At 54.4% G+C, this 18,783-nt stretch overlaps 9 protein-coding genes across 9 annotated transcripts; 6 read left to right on the forward strand and 3 right to left on the reverse strand.

The window, feature by feature from the left end:
* Positions 1-237: 237 nt before the first annotated feature.
* CDS1 (phosphatidate cytidylyltransferase) lies at positions 238-1,805 on the forward strand (the record flags this gene model as incomplete). The annotated part of the gene is made up of 4 exons (XM_064797884.1): positions 238-375; positions 467-836; positions 897-1,151; positions 1,204-1,805. The coding sequence occupies 4 exons, from the start codon at positions 238-240 to the stop codon at positions 1,803-1,805; spliced, it is 1,365 nt and encodes a 454-aa protein (XP_064664118.1).
* Positions 1,806-2,597: 792 nt separating this feature from the next.
* GPH1 (Non-essential glycogen phosphorylase) lies at positions 2,598-5,725 on the forward strand (the record flags this gene model as incomplete). Its single annotated transcript, XM_064797885.1, has 9 exons — positions 2,598-2,785; positions 2,850-2,862; positions 2,921-3,018; positions 3,069-3,172; positions 3,227-3,304; positions 3,354-4,024; positions 4,099-5,145; positions 5,197-5,250; positions 5,312-5,725. 9 exons carry the CDS (start codon positions 2,598-2,600, stop codon positions 5,723-5,725), a joined length of 2,667 nt encoding a protein of 888 aa, XP_064664119.1.
* A 449-nt stretch (positions 5,726-6,174) lies between these two features.
* LTR77_000621 (uncharacterized protein) lies at positions 6,175-6,859 on the forward strand (the record flags this gene model as incomplete). The annotated part of the gene is made up of 2 exons (XM_064797886.1): positions 6,175-6,634; positions 6,687-6,859. 2 exons carry the CDS (start codon positions 6,175-6,177, stop codon positions 6,857-6,859), a joined length of 633 nt encoding a protein of 210 aa, XP_064664120.1.
* A 46-nt stretch (positions 6,860-6,905) lies between these two features.
* LTR77_000622 (uncharacterized protein) lies at positions 6,906-7,735 on the reverse strand (the record flags this gene model as incomplete). Its single annotated transcript, XM_064797887.1, has 2 exons — positions 6,906-7,636; positions 7,717-7,735. 2 exons carry the CDS (start codon positions 7,733-7,735, stop codon positions 6,906-6,908), a joined length of 750 nt encoding a protein of 249 aa, XP_064664121.1.
* An 815-nt stretch (positions 7,736-8,550) lies between these two features.
* LTR77_000623 (uncharacterized protein) lies at positions 8,551-9,921 on the reverse strand (the record flags this gene model as incomplete). Its single annotated transcript, XM_064797888.1, has 2 exons — positions 8,551-9,796; positions 9,845-9,921. The coding sequence occupies 2 exons, from the start codon at positions 9,919-9,921 to the stop codon at positions 8,551-8,553; spliced, it is 1,323 nt and encodes a 440-aa protein (XP_064664122.1).
* A 1,481-nt stretch (positions 9,922-11,402) lies between these two features.
* On the forward strand, positions 11,403-12,309 carry LTR77_000624 (uncharacterized protein; the record flags this gene model as incomplete). The annotated part of the gene is made up of 2 exons (XM_064797889.1): positions 11,403-11,576; positions 11,644-12,309. The coding sequence occupies 2 exons, from the start codon at positions 11,403-11,405 to the stop codon at positions 12,307-12,309; spliced, it is 840 nt and encodes a 279-aa protein (XP_064664123.1).
* A 77-nt stretch (positions 12,310-12,386) lies between these two features.
* Positions 12,387-14,523, forward strand: LTR77_000625 (uncharacterized protein; the record flags this gene model as incomplete). Its single annotated transcript, XM_064797890.1, has 2 exons — positions 12,387-13,183; positions 13,290-14,523. The coding sequence occupies 2 exons, from the start codon at positions 12,387-12,389 to the stop codon at positions 14,521-14,523; spliced, it is 2,031 nt and encodes a 676-aa protein (XP_064664124.1).
* Positions 14,524-14,661: 138 nt separating this feature from the next.
* LTR77_000626 (uncharacterized protein) lies at positions 14,662-16,296 on the reverse strand (the record flags this gene model as incomplete). Its single annotated transcript, XM_064797891.1, has 1 exon — positions 14,662-16,296. The coding sequence occupies one exon, from the start codon at positions 16,294-16,296 to the stop codon at positions 14,662-14,664; it is 1,635 nt and encodes a 544-aa protein (XP_064664125.1).
* A 254-nt stretch (positions 16,297-16,550) lies between these two features.
* Positions 16,551-18,629, forward strand: irc3 (putative ATP-dependent helicase IRC3; the record flags this gene model as incomplete). The annotated part of the gene is made up of 3 exons (XM_064797892.1): positions 16,551-17,248; positions 17,299-17,692; positions 17,751-18,629. The coding sequence occupies 3 exons, from the start codon at positions 16,551-16,553 to the stop codon at positions 18,627-18,629; spliced, it is 1,971 nt and encodes a 656-aa protein (XP_064664126.1).
* Between the last annotated feature and the right edge of the window lie 154 nt (positions 18,630-18,783).

Here is an 18,783-nt window from a genome sequence, read left to right on the forward strand (position 1 = left end):
GCTGAACCACCAACAGCAGCACTACCCGGCCTTTCCGCGCTGCGACACGTGCTGATAGGAGAAGCGCAAACAATCCCTACGGCCTGAGCAGCAGATCGAGATTTACGCGAGCACGGAACAACTGGCAGAGCGCTGCGACCGCCTAGCCAACCTCAAGAGCGTAATATCGATCGGAGCATGAAGAGGAACGTCCAATTCAACCGGCAGCGGCGCATGAGCAGAGGAAGCTCGCCGGACATGGATAGAAACTCCCCGACTGAAGAGAAGGCCAACGGCTCGAAAAGTCCGACGAGAAATGGCGATATCAAGAGGCCCCACTATGACAGGACCGATACGGCTGCGAGTGGGTGGGCAACGGACAACGAGGACGAGAAGGTATGCTTCGAATACGCTCTGTAGATGCGCTTGAGAAACGAGACGGTGTACACGTGGAAGAGCGAACAGATACTGACGTTTTACATTACAGCCCAAAGAGCCGCAGCAGTCCGACTACGACAAAAAGAAGCAGACCTTCATCACCCGCGCGGTATGGACCTTCGTCATGATCGCCATCTTCTTCGGCAGCATGTTCGCCGGCCACATCTATGTCATAATCATTGTCACAGCGGTCCAGATCATCAGCTTCAAGGAGGTTATTGCAATCGCCAACGTGCCATCGCGAGCTCGGTCTCTGCGCTTCACGAAAACGCTAAACTGGTATTTTCTCGGATCGACCATGTACTTTCTGTACGGCGAGAGTGTGATATACTACTTCAAGCACATTGTGCTGATCGACCGTGTGCTGTTGCCTTTCGCGACGCACCACCGGTTCATTAGCTTCATGCTTTATGTGATGGGTAAGCTTGAGCTACATCGAAAAGCAAACACAAGCGTTTTTGCTGACATGGATATCCCAGGCTTCGTCTTCTTCGTCACCTCTCTCCAGAAAGGTCACTACCGCTTCCAGTTCACCCAGTTCGCATGGACCCACATGGCGCTGTACCTGATTGTCGTGCAAGCGCACTTCATCATGAACAACATCTTCGAAGGCATGATCTGGTTCTTTTTGCCAGTCAGTCTCGTCATCACCAATGACATTTTTGCCTACGTTTGCGGAATCACGTTCGGCAGAACGCAGCTTATCAAGCTGAGTCCGAAGAAGACCGTCGAAGGTAAGAAGCATTTAATTGCAGATGCGGGAATGGAAGCTGATCTGTCTTCCAGGTTTCGTGGGCGCATGGATCTGCACCATCCTCATCGGCGGCGGCATCACCAACATTCTGATGCGCTACAAGTACTTCATCTGTCCAGTGAACGATCTTGGAGCCAACGTCTTCACCGGCTTGCAATGCGAGCCGAACCCGGTCTTCATCGCACACACCTACACGATTCCGTTCATCCCGCCGACTTACACGTTCCTCCCGACCACGATCACCGTGTCTCCGATGCAGTTCCACATCCTCTTCATGGCCACCTTCGCCTCGCTCATCGCACCATTCGGCGGCTTCTTCGCCTCTGGCCTCAAGCGCACTTTCAACATCAAGGATTTCGGTGACTCTATCCCGGGACACGGCGGAATGACCGATCGTATGGATTGTCAATTCATTATGGGCTTCTTCGCCTTCATGTACTACCAGTCTTTCATCGCGGTGTACAAGGCGTCGATAGGCTCAGTCATCGAGACGGCAATCACTGGTCTTTCGGCCGAAGAGCAGATGGAGGTGGTCAAGGGCCTGACGAAGCATCTCTACAACCAAGGTGCTGTGGGAGCGAAAGTACCCGAGTTCTTGAACGACAACCTGGTCAATCTTCTAGCGAGAAGATGAGGACTGAGGGAAAAGACATTCTTGGGATCCTTCTTCCGGCCGAAGGACAAAAAGTTCACGACGTTGGATGAGATGGGCGGGCATTGCTGTGTATATTATTCCTTTGGTAGGTACTGTAATCAACTTGCTGTACTTGGAGCATGGAGACCTAGATGGCGTCCTCTTTCATACAATTATGCGGGAAGAGAACGCTGACCCACCTGTTGTTCTCGACCCCATGGCACCGACCCACATAGTTGCGCGGTTGGAGGGCGATCCACATGCGTCTCTGTTGATCCGGACCACGCCGAGTACCTTATGGTTTTCCGCGAGCTGTGTTGACAGCACATTAGTCGCACGGAGAACGTGATCTCGAACCTCAACGCTACAAGTACAGCCAGCATTGTCGTGCCTCTCCCATAAAAGCGTGGCTGTATTCGTCGTCCCTCACAAATTCATTTTTCACATGCAAGCCACTCACCCCACCTTCCACGCTCGCGCGGGGTGTCACCAACCAACACTCCGCACATGTTGAGGCCGAGCTCCATGTGCAAGCACGAACGGCATGCGGCTCAAGTCAGAAGCAGGAAGCTTATGCCATTCGCATTCATTAGTCGCTCGTTGAGGCGTGCCTGATCGCGTAACGAAAGTAGCCTGCATAAGGTCGTTTCGTCTTCTTTTCCCCTTCCCTCTTCTACACCGCCGATCACTTCAGGTACCTTTGCTGCCATTGAGCGGTGTTGACACAGCTATTTCTCTGCCTTCCTACTTCTCGTGTGCGAATGTGCCGGAAGAGCAGACGGTCTCAACACCATGGCTTCCAAAACAACGAGCGGGACGAGGGAGCGGAAGCCCAGTTCTTCAGCTCCCATTGGGGACTTTCAAGAGCCGGTTGGGCCGGTGGGCATGTCGCGGCCGAAGCACAAGAGGACCGTGACGGGGTTTGGCCCGCAGGAGATCAAGAGCGTGGAGGCGAGCATTCCGGAGCCGCAGAGGGCTGCGTGAGTTTCATACACATATCTCTGGCATTGAGGGAGCCATTGGCTGACTTGTTTGGGCGTGTAGGTGGAAGAAGTTCGTAAGTCAGCTACAGATTCGGCAGAACATGTGAAGAGTGGTGTTGACTTCGTGTGCAGTCCGCAAAAGAGTTCTCGAGCAAGGAAGACTTCGAAGCAGAGGTGGTTAGGCACATCGAGACTACCCTCGCCAGATCTCTCTTCAATTGCGATGAAGCGTAGGTCAGCCATTGCTTGGATGGGAGGATATCTACTGACTGTAGGATAGCGCTGCATATGGAGGAACGTCTCTTGCGTTCCGTGACCGTCTCGTCATTGAGTGGAACAAGACGCAGCAGAACCAGACGTTCGCGGACCCGAAGCGTGTATACTGTGAGTGGGATGAGGACATGGCAAGGAATGAGCTCTAGCTGACGTCTCCTCCAGACCTCTCTCTCGAGTTCTTGATGGGTCGTGCTTTGGACAATGCCATGCTCAACGTGGGCATGAAGGACGTGGCCAAAGGTGAGAGCAACTTCCAAAGCATAGCTGCAGTACTGACCATCCCTTACAGATGGCCTGTCTGATCTTGGCTTCCGCATGGAGGACATCATCGGTCAGGAGCGTGACGCTGCCCTCGGAAACGGTGGTCTCGGACGTCTCGCTGCATGCTTCCTCGACTCCCTCGCAACCCTCAACTACCCAGCCTGGGGCTACGCTCTCCGCTACAGATATGGCATTTTCAAGCAAGAGATCGTCGACGGCTATCAGGTCGAAATCCCAGACTACTGGCTCGACTTCAACCCATGGGAGTTCCCACGACACGACGTCACGGTCGACATTCAGTTCTACGGTGGCGTGAGGAAGTACATGGACGAGAGCGGCAAGCAGATCAGCGTCTGGGAGAACGGCGAGATCGTCACTGCCGTCGCTTACGATGCCCCCGTTCCAGGCTACGGAACCAAGACGACCAACAACCTCCGCCTGTGGTCCAGCAAGGCATCCCATGGCGAGTTCGACTTCACCAAATTCAACTCCGGCGAGTACGAGGCCTCCGTGGCTGACCAACAGCGTGCTGAGACCATCTCGGCTGTGCTATACCCAAACGACAACCTCGAGCGTGGTAAGGAGCTCCGGCTGAAGCAGCAGTACTTTTGGTGTGCTGCTTCTCTATTCGACATTGTGCGCCGCTTCAAGAAGTCCAAGAAGGCGTGGTCTGAGTTCCCGAACCAGGTCGCAATCCAGGTAAGTCTGATATACTAGCCCGCGTCCGCGGCCATCTTATCCTGTATGCCAAGTACTTACCACGCCATCTTCAGCTCAACGATACCCACCCTACGCTCGCTATCCCTGAGTTGCTGCGCATTCTGATCGATCTGGAAGGTCTCAACTGGGACGATGCTTGGGACATTGTGCAGAAGACGTTCGGTTACACCAACCACACTGTCCTGCCGGAGGCGCTGGAAAAGTGGTCGGTGCCGCTTATCCAGCATCTGCTGCCACGCCACCTTCAGATCATCTACGATATCAACCTGCAGTTCCTGCAGTACGTCGAGCGCAGCTTTCCCAAAGACCGCGACATGCTCGGCCGTGTTTCGATCATCGAGGAGAGCCAGCCGAAAATGGTCCGCATGGCCTACCTGGCTGTTATTGGCAGCCACAAGGTCAACGGTGTTGCTGAGCTGCATTCAGACCTGATCAAGACCACCATCTTCAAGGACTTCGTCAAGATCTATGGTCCTGACAAGTTCACCAACGTCACCAACGGTATCACTCCTCGCAGATGGCTTCACCAAGCAAACCCGCGCCTCTCCGAGTTGATAGCCAGTAAGCTCGGCGGCTACGACTTCCTGAAGGACCTCACCCTGCTTCACAAACTGGAGAACTTCGTCGACGACAAGGACTTCCGAAAGGAGTTCCAGGAAATCAAGTATGCCAACAAAGTCCGTCTCGCCAAATACATCAAGGAAGCCCAGGGCATCCCAGTCAACCCGAGCGGTCTCTTCGACATCCAGGTCAAGCGTATGCACGAATACAAGAGGCAGCAGCTGAACATCTTCGGCGTCATCCACCGCTATCTGGAGCTCAAGGACATGTCGCCAGAGGACCGGAAGAAGATGCAGCCGCGTGTGAGCATCTTCGGTGGCAAGGCGGCGCCAGGCTACTGGATGGCGAAGACGGTCATTCACTTGATCAACCAGGTCAGCAAGATCGTCAACGCGGACAAGGATATTGGCGATCTGCTCAAGGTGGTCTTCTTGGAGGACTACAACGTCAGCAAGGCGGAGATTATCGTACCTGCCAGCGATATCAGTGAGCACATTTCCACGGCCGGAACGGAAGCTTCTGGCACGAGCAATATGAAGGTGAGCGGCTACTTTGTAATTTCATTGGAGAAGGAAGCTGACATTTCACAGTTCGTGCTCAACGGAGGTCTCATTATCGGTACCTGTGATGGTGCCAACATTGAAGTGAGTCTTCCGTCGTCCCAAGCCTTCAGCCTTTCCACATCAGCTAATATCCACTATCCAGATCACCCGCGAAGTCGGAGACGACAACATCTTCCTCTTCGGCAACCTTGCCGAGGACGTCGAAGACCTCCGCCACGGCCACTTTTACGGCGGCTTCGAGATCGACCCGCAGCTCAAGCGCGTCTTCGAGACCGTCCGCAACGGCACCTTCGGCGACGCCGGCCAGTTCAGCGCGCTTGTCAACAGCATCGTCGAGCACGGCGACTACTACCTCGTGTCCGACGACTTCAAGAGCTACATCGACACGCAGAAGCTCATCAACGAGGCGTACAAGCAGCAGGACGAGTGGCTGACCAAGACGATTACGGCCGTAGCGAGGATGGGCTTCTTCAGCTCGGATAGGTGTATTGAGGAGTATGCGAATGAGATTTGGAACTGTGAGCCGCTGCCGCCACCGGAGAAGAACGGAGCGTAGGGGGGAACGAAAAGCGTGGTATGAGGTTTGAGACGTGTGTATGCTCTAAAGATTACAACATACAATGGAATGACAAAGATGATGGAAGTTCTGAATTGTCAAAGGACCAGTTGCTTCGACTTGCCAACTTACTGGATACAGTTTTGATCACGACGCGATGGAAGACGGTGTGAATTCGTCGGCAACCACGTGAGTTTGAGTCTATGTCTCCCCCCCACTGGTCGGTTATCGAGCTTACCCATGGTACAACTCACTGGCTTGCTTCCCTCCCGAGCCTCTACGATCAGCAAAGCTGCTGCGCAACACCTTGGTGAGCGCAATTTAATTCCAGTGCGCATAAAAACCTTGATCTTGCCTCCTCTCGCAGAAAGCTACACTTTGTTCACCACATCAGCAGACACAGCATACATACAACGCCACCACCGCCTGACCTTCGACCCTCTGCTAAAATGGACGAACTAACCCAAGCCCAATTCTTCGACCAAGCCATCGGGTACGTGCTATTCAACGGCGGCCTCTCCTTCCTGATCGCATCAGCTATGCGACGCGGTCTCGCGAGGGTTGGCGGTCACACGTCGATATCTTCCCGCGAATTCCTGATTTTTGGCCTGATCATTCCAACCTGCTTTGCCTGCTTTCCCTTCCTCATCATCGCAGTCGTGAGCTACATATACGGGATTCCGCAACCATCCACAGACGGATCTAGTCAAAGGATTTTTGGGCTCACGACCCGGACCCTGCATGGAATGATGGGCGTATCTTTGGCGGGTTCCATCAGCAATCTGATCGTATGGTTCGCCATCAATATCGAATCCGAGTGGGACAAGATGGTTCGGGAGGCTGAGAAGAAGAGGAAACGGACACGGCACTGCAACACATGCGTTTGCGAGATTGAAAAGGGGCAACTTGGTAAGTTCTTTGCTCGTAGAGGGATCGACAATGCGCTGACTGGTATGAGTAGGCCAGGGTGCTACTCCGCCAGAGGAACTGCACGGCAAATACCATCGATTCGTGTGGCGAGTGGTCAAGGCCGGAGTTTCGAGCGAAAGGGAGCGTGTTGTCTTCCATGACCACGAGGACCTAGAGAGACGGAATGAGCTCGTGCGTTCCAGACCGTTCGCTTTTGTAGTGTAGCTAGACTACAATAGCATATATCTTGCACCGAGCCGCCCTCGCCATCTCACGCCAAGCTCCCCTGCGTGTCGACGAACTCCACAGAGCCCACGAGCTCTCCCGTCAGCCTAACCAACGCCTTCAGGTCGTCCGTCACGATCTCGGCAGAAGCATGTATGGCGGCCAAAGCTGCGTACCCAGGCTCAAGAGCGTGCTTAGCACTGAGTAAGTCCATCGGGCTCGCCTTGAGCGCCTCAAGAAGGCTCGAAGTTTCCGGAATGTCCATGAAAGGCGGGAGCGGATGGCCGCGACCTATTGCGTCCGCGCAGATCGAGAGGACGGATAGCGTTCGCAGCTCGACGTTCTCGTTCCGAGAGGCGACACGGCGAAGTTCGTTCATCCATAGTGAGCTCGCGGCTTCGCTTTCGATTGTGGAGAAGGTGCGGGTTGCGTAGAAGACGAGGGAGACGGAGCGGAAGACGCTTTCAATGTTGTTGAGAAGGGAAGCGTGAAGGTTTCGGGGACGTCGACCGTCGATCTGGATCTGGAACTTCGACATGGCCAGTAGCTGCCGCGTCTCCGCGAGCGAGGCGATGAACCGGAGCTGGAGACGAGAGACGTGGCTTTGATGTGCTGATTTGTTGTTGTCAAAAGAGGTCGACTTGACTGCGTCATATACGGCGAGATGTGTCCGCATATGCAACTCTGCGAGGCTGTTGATCGAGTCTCCTAGCTTCTGATTGAGCAGTTGGGACTCCAGGATAGGAAACGGGAACAGCGTCCAGAAAGCGGCGATTCCTACACCAGCGAGGATCTGCTCATGTTCGTTAGCCACGTCCGGGACCTCCACTCCGCAAGCCCAAACAGGGAAAACATACCGCAAGCAGTGCCATCCATGATAGCAGATACGGTGGATAGTACGGCATCCCCATTGCCTCTACGGCAGGCTTGCCAAGTTGTTCACTCTCTAGCTCATAGCCAACGAGCAATGTGAGCGTGATTGCGGTTGCCGTACTGAAGGGTGCTAGGCTTGGGTGTCTGCGGGCTGGATACTGCGCGATGGTCTGCAGCAGTAGATAGAACGCGATTACACCTGGGATCTTGCGACTGCCATCTTCGTCAGCAGCATCCTGCCATGACACGGTTTTGACTTACTCGACAATGTACCAAGCAATCAGGCTCGCTAAGCATCCTGCTAGGGTTCCCAGTGATTGGCACTGGGAGAGTCAGCTCTAATCTGCTACGGTCTCGAAGAACGTACCGCAAGCCCAAACACACTTTGTCCAACCGTACGTGTGGTACAACCCGCAATCGTAATACTCGCCCACACGGCTCGATGTGCGGTGTACCAGGTCTGAGTTTGGCGGAGATATGCCGGGATCTGCGAGCAAAGGACTCCACATGCAATCCGAGCAGCGAAGCTCGCGTGCGGCGATTCGAGCGTATGGGAAGCCTGCCGTAGTATGTTTCCTACTCGTTCAATGACATTTCTGGAGTACAGGTGTCCTGGAAGGCGTGTCGTTGCTGGCTGCTTGCCAGGAAGGTGAGCACCAGTGAACATCGCCAGAACAACGCTTCCCAAGTCTGAGATTCGAGGATGCTGGAGTCGAACGCTCGACATTGTGCCATCTGTCACCTTGGACTGGGAGAACCTCGCCAGTTGGAGTGCTGCTGCGCAGGCAGCGTTGAGAAATTGTTGGGTCTAGGCAGGGTCAGTCAAAGTCTGGAGAGAAGTAGGTCGCAACAAAACCCACATCGAGCACGACAAACAAAAGAGACTGCTCGCTCTCCATGCTGCCCTTATCTGTGTGCGAACCGTATTCATGCTGCCATGCTTCAATCCTCTCACGGCGCATCTCCCTCAGAATTTGTACTCGATTCTCGAGTGATTGGAGACCTCCCATAGTCGCCTCCTCATCTAGTCGAGAACCTTGTGCTATGCCTAAAATCTGGAGAGAATGTTGCAGAATGTCGATCAGGGTGCCTTGAGCCTCTGTGGCTTTCGCATGCTCAGCGAGGAGGAGTTCTGAGTGGGCTTGGATGTCGACGTTGGCTATGAGCCTCTTGACTCGATCAGCGCCGGACATCAGGCCAATTACCGGCTGCAAGACCTCGTACAGCAAGGCTCGAATCGCTGAAAGATCATTCGCTGTAAGCTTTTTGATTGATAATTCCCGCTTCGCATAGAGCAAGTCAGTCTGCATGCGGTCGACGACAGCAAGAAGCTCCTGTGTTGGGCTAGCAGTGTCAACAACACCCTCTGTGGGGACCGTCGTTGTTGCGGCCTCTTTCTCCGTTTCTTTTACAGCCCGAAGCTGCATCCACAGCTCGTCCATGACCGCAGCCCGTGCGGCAAGACACCTTTCGATACACAGTTGCCACATCCTCAAATCTTGCTTGAATGCTCCGCGGTTTGTCGTTGGCCAGATGAGTAAGTTGACGGCCACCGACAGCGCCAGACCCGTGAGGTTGATAACGAGCAGCTGTTTGGCGAACGTGAGCGCAGCACGCATATTCGGTAGCGTCGGTCCTATCGAGCTTGTGACAACCACAACAATAACGGTGTTGATGCATGCCAGCGTCAGCTGCGGTCTGGCGGATCGGACATAGCAGACGAGGAACACCAAGAAGACCAGCCAGACAGCAGACACGACGGCTGCGGACGAGTTGTACGGTACAGGCGGAAGAGCGGCGGTAGGTGGGAGGTTTGGAGGAGGAGGCGGAAGGGGCGGGGAGGTGTTCTCTCGGGCTTTGATCACGCAAAAGAGTTGTAGTAGTGTTGCTGCCGTGGCAAGGCATATCCCAAAACTCTGCTGGGTCATCAGCTCCAGGAATTGAGCTTGTGGCAGTACTGGATTGATCGACAGGATGGCGGTGATATAGCCGACTGGGCCATAGTAGGCCGCCACGCGGTCGTTGAGTAACAGGCAAAGAGCTACGGTCGGTGCAAGAGCGGATCTTTCGTCGTCAGTTTCGTCGTATAGCTCTTCCATTAGATGGCCTTACTTGAACAGGATCAGCAGCACCTGTAGGCTCAAACCGCTCTTCTCCCAACAGCTTCTCGCCCATCCATTTCCAGCCATGTTGGGCGGCTCGTTGTGCTGCCTGAATATGCCCTTCTCTTATCGCCAGCTGGGGTACTGTTTAGCTTGCTGTCGAGGCCATTGGTGAGTATGGAAGCGTGGCTGCCAATGGCGAGTTCTAGCAAGGAAGTTCAAGATGGAAATGAAGGAAACATGGTCGGGTTACGAAAGACATTCTTTGCTGACAGAGTGACAACCCTACTGCCCGAGTACCTACTGTAGCGAGCGGCCTACACCGTCCGAGTCTGCACATGCATGCTACGGAAGAGCAGCTCGTCTCCCATATTTGCTGCGGGCACGACCGAAGTGTTCAGGCGTCCAGCTTCGATAAACCTTAGGTCAGCGAAGTGGTCAGCGTCGTCCAATGCGGTGGCGTTCTTGGCCAAGCAACCACAACGACGCCCTGCGGGGCAGGTGGTCCTACAGTATGTTAAGGTCGACCCTCACGAGTTGTTGATGTGTGCATGACTGCACCGTCGTGATTGTACATAGCGGACGCGCCGGACGGCTTGTAGGTGGTGTTTTCGTGTCACCGTCTCCGCTCGAGCAGTTCTGCGAGCCGTGCGCTTACCTCACAAGCTTCTTGTCTGCCGATTGCCAGTCCGGACGACACCTGGTCTGTCGTTCCTATCGTAATGACTCGAAGGGCTTCAAACAACTCCCATGAGTCCACTGGCATGACTCTGCCTCTAAAATGTCCGTGAATTGGAAGCATGGCTTCAACGATACGCTCTTTGACAGCACACACCGTATCCATGCATCACGGCGAAAAGGATCCCAGAAGCTGTGCCTACCCGTCAGCCGGATGGGCAATGGGCAAGTCGATCTTCCGGGTCAGAACAAGGGCAGACACATCGTATCGCTGTCTGGCATGAGCTTTGAGACCGACAAGACCGTTTGAGCAACTGGCCCGGCATTGTCGATTAGATCATCTGCAGGCCATGGAAGAGATGCAAAGAACCACGCTCAACGCCTGTCGGGAGTAGAGCGTAGACCCATTGAAGAAGCCACAATGCATCGCTATGCGTAAGTGTTGCGCGACCTGTCACATCATCCTACCAGAGCGAGGAGTACCTCAAGTCTTCCAGCTGTCCGTATTAGAAATGCTATTGGCACGGGCTCATCACGTCGAGACGCTCCAATCCAGGTTGCTTTCGGAAAGCTGCAGTGTCGCCAGGGTATGGGGCTTCCGCATGTAGGCGAGGGGTCGACTGCCTGGCCAGGTCGAACCCAAGTTGTTGTCCTTATGGCTCTACAGGTCGAAAAGGGTCGTTGCAATACCAAGGGCATGGTCACAATATTGGTTCCAATTTGTTGGAGAAGCTGTTTGAGAGACATACACGTGACCGCGTGCCACGTCCAAACGCGCTAAGTTTGCTCTGCCTAATCTTCACTCATCCTTCTTCTTCATTGCTCTGAACTTCTACTCCGCGACACCAACCGCTGGCGCACCCATCACACGACAGTACAACATTCCAACCATGTCTTCGAGACGCAAGGGTCGTGAAGAGGCATTGGCCCAGCTCAGTGAAGCGCGCAGCCGTGGTGACAACGTGGACATTGCGGACCTACGCTACCGAACAACGATCGGTACCCTAATGGCAGTCAAGCGCAAAGTTCGTGTTCCTCCCCACGAGAGTGGCATATTCAACTACGTACGAAGTCCCAACCCCATGTTGCCCTGCTGAGTTAGAAGACTGACTGTGCCCACTCCATCAACAGGACAAGTTCAAGGAGAGAAGGTATCAGGAGAAGCGCGGCGTCCGCCTAGAGTTCAACAGCCCTCCGAACTACCCTTACGGCTGCGAACCTGACTGCGAGACCTGCTTCACGCAGCACTTCCCAGCGAGAATCAGCGTCTCGGACAGTGAGGCACTCAAGGCCATCACTGGTTTGACTTCAAGCATCAATTCTGACCTCGAATTCCTCCACCAAGCCTTACGAATGCACGCAGATTTCCTGGTGAGCCGGTGGAAGAAGAAGTCCCAGGCCAAGCGTCTCGATTTCCTGAACAGCCTTTCCCAAGGCACAAAGAAATCCTCAGGGTTCCTTCAGCCGCGTGGTGATGGCATCAGCCTCCACGAGAAGAAATGGGCGGCGATTCATTTAATATCTGACCGCACTCGTGAGACACCTCAAATCGACCCGAAGCAGCTGCTGAAAGGCTCCGAATTTGCCAAAGACCCTTATGCCCATGCCGCCACCCCACACTTCTTAAGAGCTCTCAATTGCATGGAGGTTGCGGATCAGATGATGAGGTATCAGACGAGTTGGCTGCTCCCATATCTGGACGAGGAAACGCTGGCCGGCGATCCGCTCGTATTGCTGAGCTTGCTGCACTATCGGACTGGCCACACACCGGTAGGTCTTCTCACAAGCTACGACTAGTGTACTCCTAATGGAGGCGCTGACATAAGTTGATTCTTGCTCGAGAATGCTGATGCTTCGAACGGGAGGAGTGGATGATGTTTGACAACTATCAGCTCAAACTTGCCGAGTACTGGGAGATTCTGATACCGGAGTTCAACCGCCACTGTGTGACGATGGCCGGGCCGCACTACGGCATGAAGCTGGTCAAGTGGGATCCCGAGAAAAGCCATCGCTGGGAAATCGTCGGGTACCAGAAAGCCCATCATGTTCTCTTCGCTCAGCGGGAGATGATGCGCTTCCTTCGGTTGATGGTGAAGGCTCTCCTGGATGAGAATCAGTCGCTGGATGTCACCGCAACACCTCTGGCAGGTGATTGCGCGTCCGAGAACACGCCTGCCGCACCAGCCGCCTCCCCAAAGTGGGACCAGCTCGTCCAAAATGGCTTCTTCAGCTTCGGCGTCTCTTCTACACAGTCGATACGAGCGTCTGCAACACAGCCTTTCTCAGCGCCACCTTTGTTCGATCCTCAGAGAACCTTGGAGTTGGTCGAGTCGATGTATCGCCAATCAGGTGATGAGCTCGAAATGGCACAGACTGATCCTGCTTACATGCGATACCTGGTTCGCGAATTAGCAGTCACTCTGTACTTCGAGCGCACGGACTCCAAGAGCTGCTGGCAGACGTACGTCGATGAGATCATCTGCAACTTGTTTCGACGATACATCTGGTGGCGCCAAACGTTGACAGAATGCCGGAGGATGGTCGATTCGCACGAGGCGCACAAACGAGAGCCCAGCAGGGAGACCAGAATGAGATATGAGCACGATGTATACGCCCTCTGGGGCGTGACCACCGAGCACTTGGTGCAACAGATCTTGATGGTTGAGTACAGGTAAGCTCGACGCTCTCTTACTTCTCCGTGGACTGGTGTATGCGCCTGGGCAGCACTTAAGGCCTTCACACTGCAGAGACGACCGGATGCTGACGTTTGTTCGCAGCCTGCCCTTCCAACGTGGTTTCGAACGCAACTACGACTGGGGAAGTATCATCAAGGAAGATGGCACTCGGGCCCCGACAATCAATGACGGAGATGCCTTCCACACCGACAAGCTGTTCTGGAGCCTGAAAAGCTTAGGCTTTGACGACTACCGCGAATTTACCATGGCGCCAGCTTTCCACTTTCGCGTGCTGGACCATCATCTCCAACATGCAAACCCGAAGGAGCGTAGCCGTCTCAGTGATCAGCTCTTGCGCCAGGTCTCGGAGATGGCTGTCCTCGACGATATTCGCATCGACATAACGTGCGATCGATCCTGGACTCGCGAACCATCTGAGCCCGAAATCGAGATGCCTTTGCACCGTCGGGAATTCATATCCGGATACCAGCAGAACCTCCGTCTCCCGGACATCATCGCAAAGACCAAGGTGTCACAGCATCTCCAGGCTTTCTACACGGATCACCAGTGGCCGAAGGGCAAGATGGACAGCACGTGGCTTGAGCGTGCCGTAGACTCTCGAAAGCACCTCACCAGGGTCTGGGCTGCCTTTCGCGGTGGTCTTAAGGCGCTACAACAGCGCAATGGGTTTCCATACGAGTTCATTGACCAGGACTGGGCTGCGCTTTCTGCAGTCGAAAGCCCAGCGCATCTCCAGGTTCTCGAGGATGAAAAGCAGCTGTTCTCTGCGTACATGGCCACGAAAAGCTCGCTTGCATCGGAGAATTTGAAGCCATCACCACTGTCGTTCCAGACATCGCTCCCAGACAGACCGCAGAAGTTCGTTGGCACCCCTGCTCGCTCAAAGAAGAAGACACGCAGATCCGGCACCACCACCGATGAGGCGGCATCCCCGGAGGAAGAATTCACTATCTCCGTGGAGGAGACTACACCAACAACCACCACTGCTCAAGACGTCAACCCATGCATACCACTCAAGCCGGAGAATCTCGCCCTGTTCGATGCGATGTTCTCAACATACAAAGTGGAGGTCCGCAGCTACGCCTGGAAGCACTTCTTGCAAGCCATGACCGAGGCTGGCTTCGCCGTGGTCCAAGGCAGCGGCAGCGCGGTGAGCTTCAAGAAAGAAGATGGCGTGATTGTGTTTCACAGGCCGCATCCGGAGCCGACTATTGATCCGGTGATGCTGAGCTCAATGGGCAAGCGTTTGAAGAAGTGGTTTGGTTGGGGCAGTGGGACGTTTGTGGCTCTGGATGAGGCCTTCGGGGCAGCATAGGGGCGTTGTCGGTTTTTGTGGTTGCTGCTTGCGTTGCTGCTTGCTTTTGCTGGGTGCGAGGACATGAGATACCGAAAACGAAGGATGAAGAATCAAACGGAATAGTGAATACCCTCTTAATGGAACAAAGTGTTGATGTTATAACTCGTCCAATCGAGATGCACGCTCCCAGCCAGGCTCATACTTTGTGTGCCCCCTCCAATCTGAATCGCCTCGCCTAGTCCGGGCAGGAGGTTCCTCATCGCTCAACAAATCGATCACGCTATCTTCTGAAGACGAGCGCTCCCAGCCCAGCCGGTCTAAGAGGTGAAGTGTTTGTGTTTTACTAGCCTTCACATCCTGGGAGTCGACTGCTTGATCTTCCTTGAGCTCGAACTCCAGTACATCCACTTCCTGCTCTCCTTCATCAGAATTCTCATCTCTACTGCCATCTGTCCCTGCAGAACCATCGCTGTCCTCGTACGATCCAGGCTCGTCCTTGATACAGTAGCTGTCTGTGCCTCCGGTGGTCTGTCGAGCGTCCATGCCCAGCGCAGCTTCCACTTCGTCATACGTCAATCGGACACCTGTCTTGGACGATTGCCTACCGTCTCTGAACTTCTTCTCCTCAGTGTACACCTCGACGCTACACCTTCTCGGTACAGTCGCCCAGAAAATCTTCCAATCTTTCATGCCCAAGATGTCAGCAGCCGTCCTTGCATCGGTCTTGGTCACAAGAGGTTCGGGTGCGTTATCGGTGTCTTTGGCGCGGATCCTTGACATGGCTTGGAGAAGCGTTGCGTGTACCAGCTTGCGTGTTATCTGAACAGTAATGTCGTGGAAGTCGTCGAGAGCAGAGCGGAACATGGCTGGACTCGTGGCCCAATGGCTGTCGATGGTATCGTCCATGGTCTGCCAGTTGTCTTGACGGTTGCTGCTGTTCATAAACAGGGTTTGGGATAGTGCAATGAAAGAAGACGTAGCAAGCAGTTCTGAAAGTGGGTGTCCTCCTACATTGTCGGTGGTGGTAGAAGTCTGAGACTCCACTTGGAAAGGCGACTGAGCTTGCTGAGGTTTTGAGTCAACAGTCTCCCTCTCATCATCATCCTCAATTTTATCAGTGTAGTCAGGTGTTGCATCCTCCTCTACCTTGATATCGGCTTCGTCCTCATCCTTAATCATTACAGCGTTGTCAATCAACCACCGCGATCCGAATCTAGCCTGCTCTACCTCAGCCTCTTGGAGGAACGTCTCGCGCGCAAGCGAGTCAGCAGCTGTATCCAGGAGACTCTCACATTGGTCGTCCACTTCATGCGGGGCTGGGATATCTGCCATGCGAGCCAGCAATGCAGGACTTTGTGAGTCAGTTCGATGGTACTGGTCGCGCAGCAAGAGGACGTAGGCTCTAACCTCTGCTTGACTCTTGGTGCCAATATCTTTCGAAAGGCCAGGCAAGTCATCTGGACCACGTATCGCAAGGGCTGAAAAGAAGGCATCCTTCTCGTGCTCGCTCCAGTATGCGCCCCCTATGTGGGAGGGCGGCAGCCGATGAACATTTTGAATACGAGAGGTATGGCGACCGTCGAGAGTCTCTTCGAAGATCCTTCGGTAAGTCTTCGCTGGACCACGGTCCTTGTCCGCTTTCGACTGTCGCTTTCTTTTGCGGTTCGAAGATCCATTCGTCTTATTTCCCATGTGCCGAGACGCAGACTGTACTGCATTCTCAAGCGATGCGCTCTCCTCAGTAGAAGGCGACGCTTGCTTTACTTTCCAGTCCAAGGAGGACACAGACATGGTCCCAGCAAGTCTGAGCGGTTCTCGTCGATCGTCAGCTCATCGTGTGATCAGACGTACCGCATTAAGATTCATGCCAGCCTGTGCAGACGACGAGAAAGAAGACACAGAACTAGTTTTTAAGCTAGTTGGAAGCTGAACATACGCTAGCGCGAGGCAATCAGCAGCCAATCAGAAGCCTTCTTTTCCAACGTCACGCTGTGAGGTACGCGACCGCGTCGTCGGTTCTTCTCCACCACATCTACAATGCGCAGATGCGACCTCTCGTACATGGCTTGAGAGTCTTGAGATCGAGCCCTCGTATTGCAGGCGCACTATCCGGGTTGCAAAGGTACGCTATTCGAGCCAGCAGGGTACGCTGGTTCTCGAAAGAAACTCCAAGATGGCGCGCAGACACATCTCAGATCCAGCTCCGTCCATATCAAGATGATTGCATCGAGTCGGTTCTTCAGTACCTGAAAAACGGAAGCAAACGTCTCGGGGTGTCTTTGGCGACAGGTTCAGGGAAGACGGTCGTCTTCAGTCACCTCATCGACGCGGTGCCTCCGCCCAACCAAGATGCCACCCAGACGCTCATCTTGGCCCACCGCCGCGAGCTGATTGAACAGGCGGCTCAGACATGTCGAAACATCTATCCGGACAAGATCGTCGATGTCGAGATGGCTGACATGCACGCCACTGGACTCGCGGACATCACAGTGGCCTCCGTACAGAGCATCACCTCCGGCGATCGGCTGTCTCGGTACGATCCCCGCCGCTTCAAGCTCGTACTGGTCGATGAGACGCATCACATCGTCGCCTCAACCTACCATACAGTCTTGGAATACTTCGGCCTGGCCACGAAGGAGGATGCGGAACGAGGCGTCACTGCGTTGGTGGGTGTGTCGGCGACCTTCTCCCGCGCAGACGGGCTGAGTCTGGGGGCTGCGATCGACCATATTGTCTACCACATGTAAGCTTAGTCAAGGTCATGTGTGCTACAGTCGACTGATATCACAGTAGGGACTACATCGACATGATTGAAGGAGACTGGCTGGCGCCCCTGCGTTTCACGACAGTCCAGTCTGGCGTCAACTTGTCGACAGTCAAGTCCACCGAGACTGGTGACTACCAGACGGGACAACTAGTAAAGGTGGTCAACACGCCTGAGATCAACGAGATCACTGTGCGGTCATGGCTGGCCATTGCAGAAGGTCGCAAGTCAACGCTCGCCTTCTGCGTCGACCTTAATCATGTAGCAGCACTCAGCAGTACATTCCGAGCTCACGGAATCGACGCACAATACGTGACCGGCCTTACCCGGAAGAAACAACGAGCGGAGATACTGGCAGCGTTCAAAGCTGGAGAGCTTCCTGTACTCATCAATTGCGGTCTCTACACAGAAGGCACGGATATAGTATGTCCACCCTTTTGATCCAACCAACTTTGAATCCACTGACAACCTCTTTGTTCAGCCGAATATTGACTGCGTTATCCTCGCGCGGCCGACCAAGTCTCGCAATCTGCTTATCCAGATGGTCGGACGAGGCTTGAGGAAGTCTCCCGGCAAGGAAGATTGCCACATCATTGATATGGTCGCGAGTCTGGACAAGGGCATTGTCACCACGCCGACACTGTTCGGGCTGGACCCGCACGAGATCGTCGAAGATGCAACAGCCTCTACGTTGAAAGAGTTGAAGAGCCGTCGAGAACGCGGACTCGAGATGGAAGCGGCCGCGAAAGCTGCCTTCGAAAACGCATCTGGCGGATCGTCTTTCGATGGCAACATCACCTTCACGCACTTCGACGTCAACTCGCTCGTCGAGAGCACCTCAGGAGAACGACACATCCGCGGCCTCTCTCGACTGGCATGGGTGCAGGTGGACAGCTCCCGCTACATCCTCTCCGACAAGACGGGCAGCTACCTCACGCTTTCCAAGCAGGAGGACGACTACGTCGTCAAGTTCACGCAAATCCTTCGAGGCCATGTGAAGGGCAAGTCGCCCTACATGCGTCCTCGGGACATCGTATCAACTCCGACACTGGAACATGCCATCAACGCAGCAGACACATATGCCAAGAAGCACTTCCTCCGTGCGGTGATCGCTCTTTCCGCTCCATGGCGCGGGATGGACGCGACGCCGCAGCAAATTGTGCATTTGAACAAGTTCCGCGCTGAGGATAAGAAGCTGGAGCCGGGATCGATTACGAAAGGACGGGCTGCGGATTGGATTACCAAGCTGAAGCATGGTGCCACGAAGGTGGCCAAACGGTTGCAAGCGGAGAAGGCGCAGGAGGAGAAGGAGGAGAAGAAGAGGAGTGGCAAGGCAGCGCCGGCTTGGTGGAAGAATTAGTATCGAGCCCCAGCGAAGGAGGGTTTCGAGAATTTGGAGGATATACTGGGCACGAGACTTTTACATTAGAAATCGAGATGGTGGCCGTGATGTTGGAACGGTCGCCATTGACGAAATAGCTGCAGAGCTCTCCCAACGCCATGCTTGCTTGTCA

The sequence above is a fragment of the Saxophila tyrrhenica genome, assembly GCF_035928015.1.
Source record: "Saxophila tyrrhenica strain CCFEE 5935 chromosome Unknown scaffold_1, whole genome shotgun sequence".
Taxonomy (NCBI): Eukaryota; Fungi; Ascomycota; class Dothideomycetes; order Mycosphaerellales; family Extremaceae; genus Saxophila; species Saxophila tyrrhenica.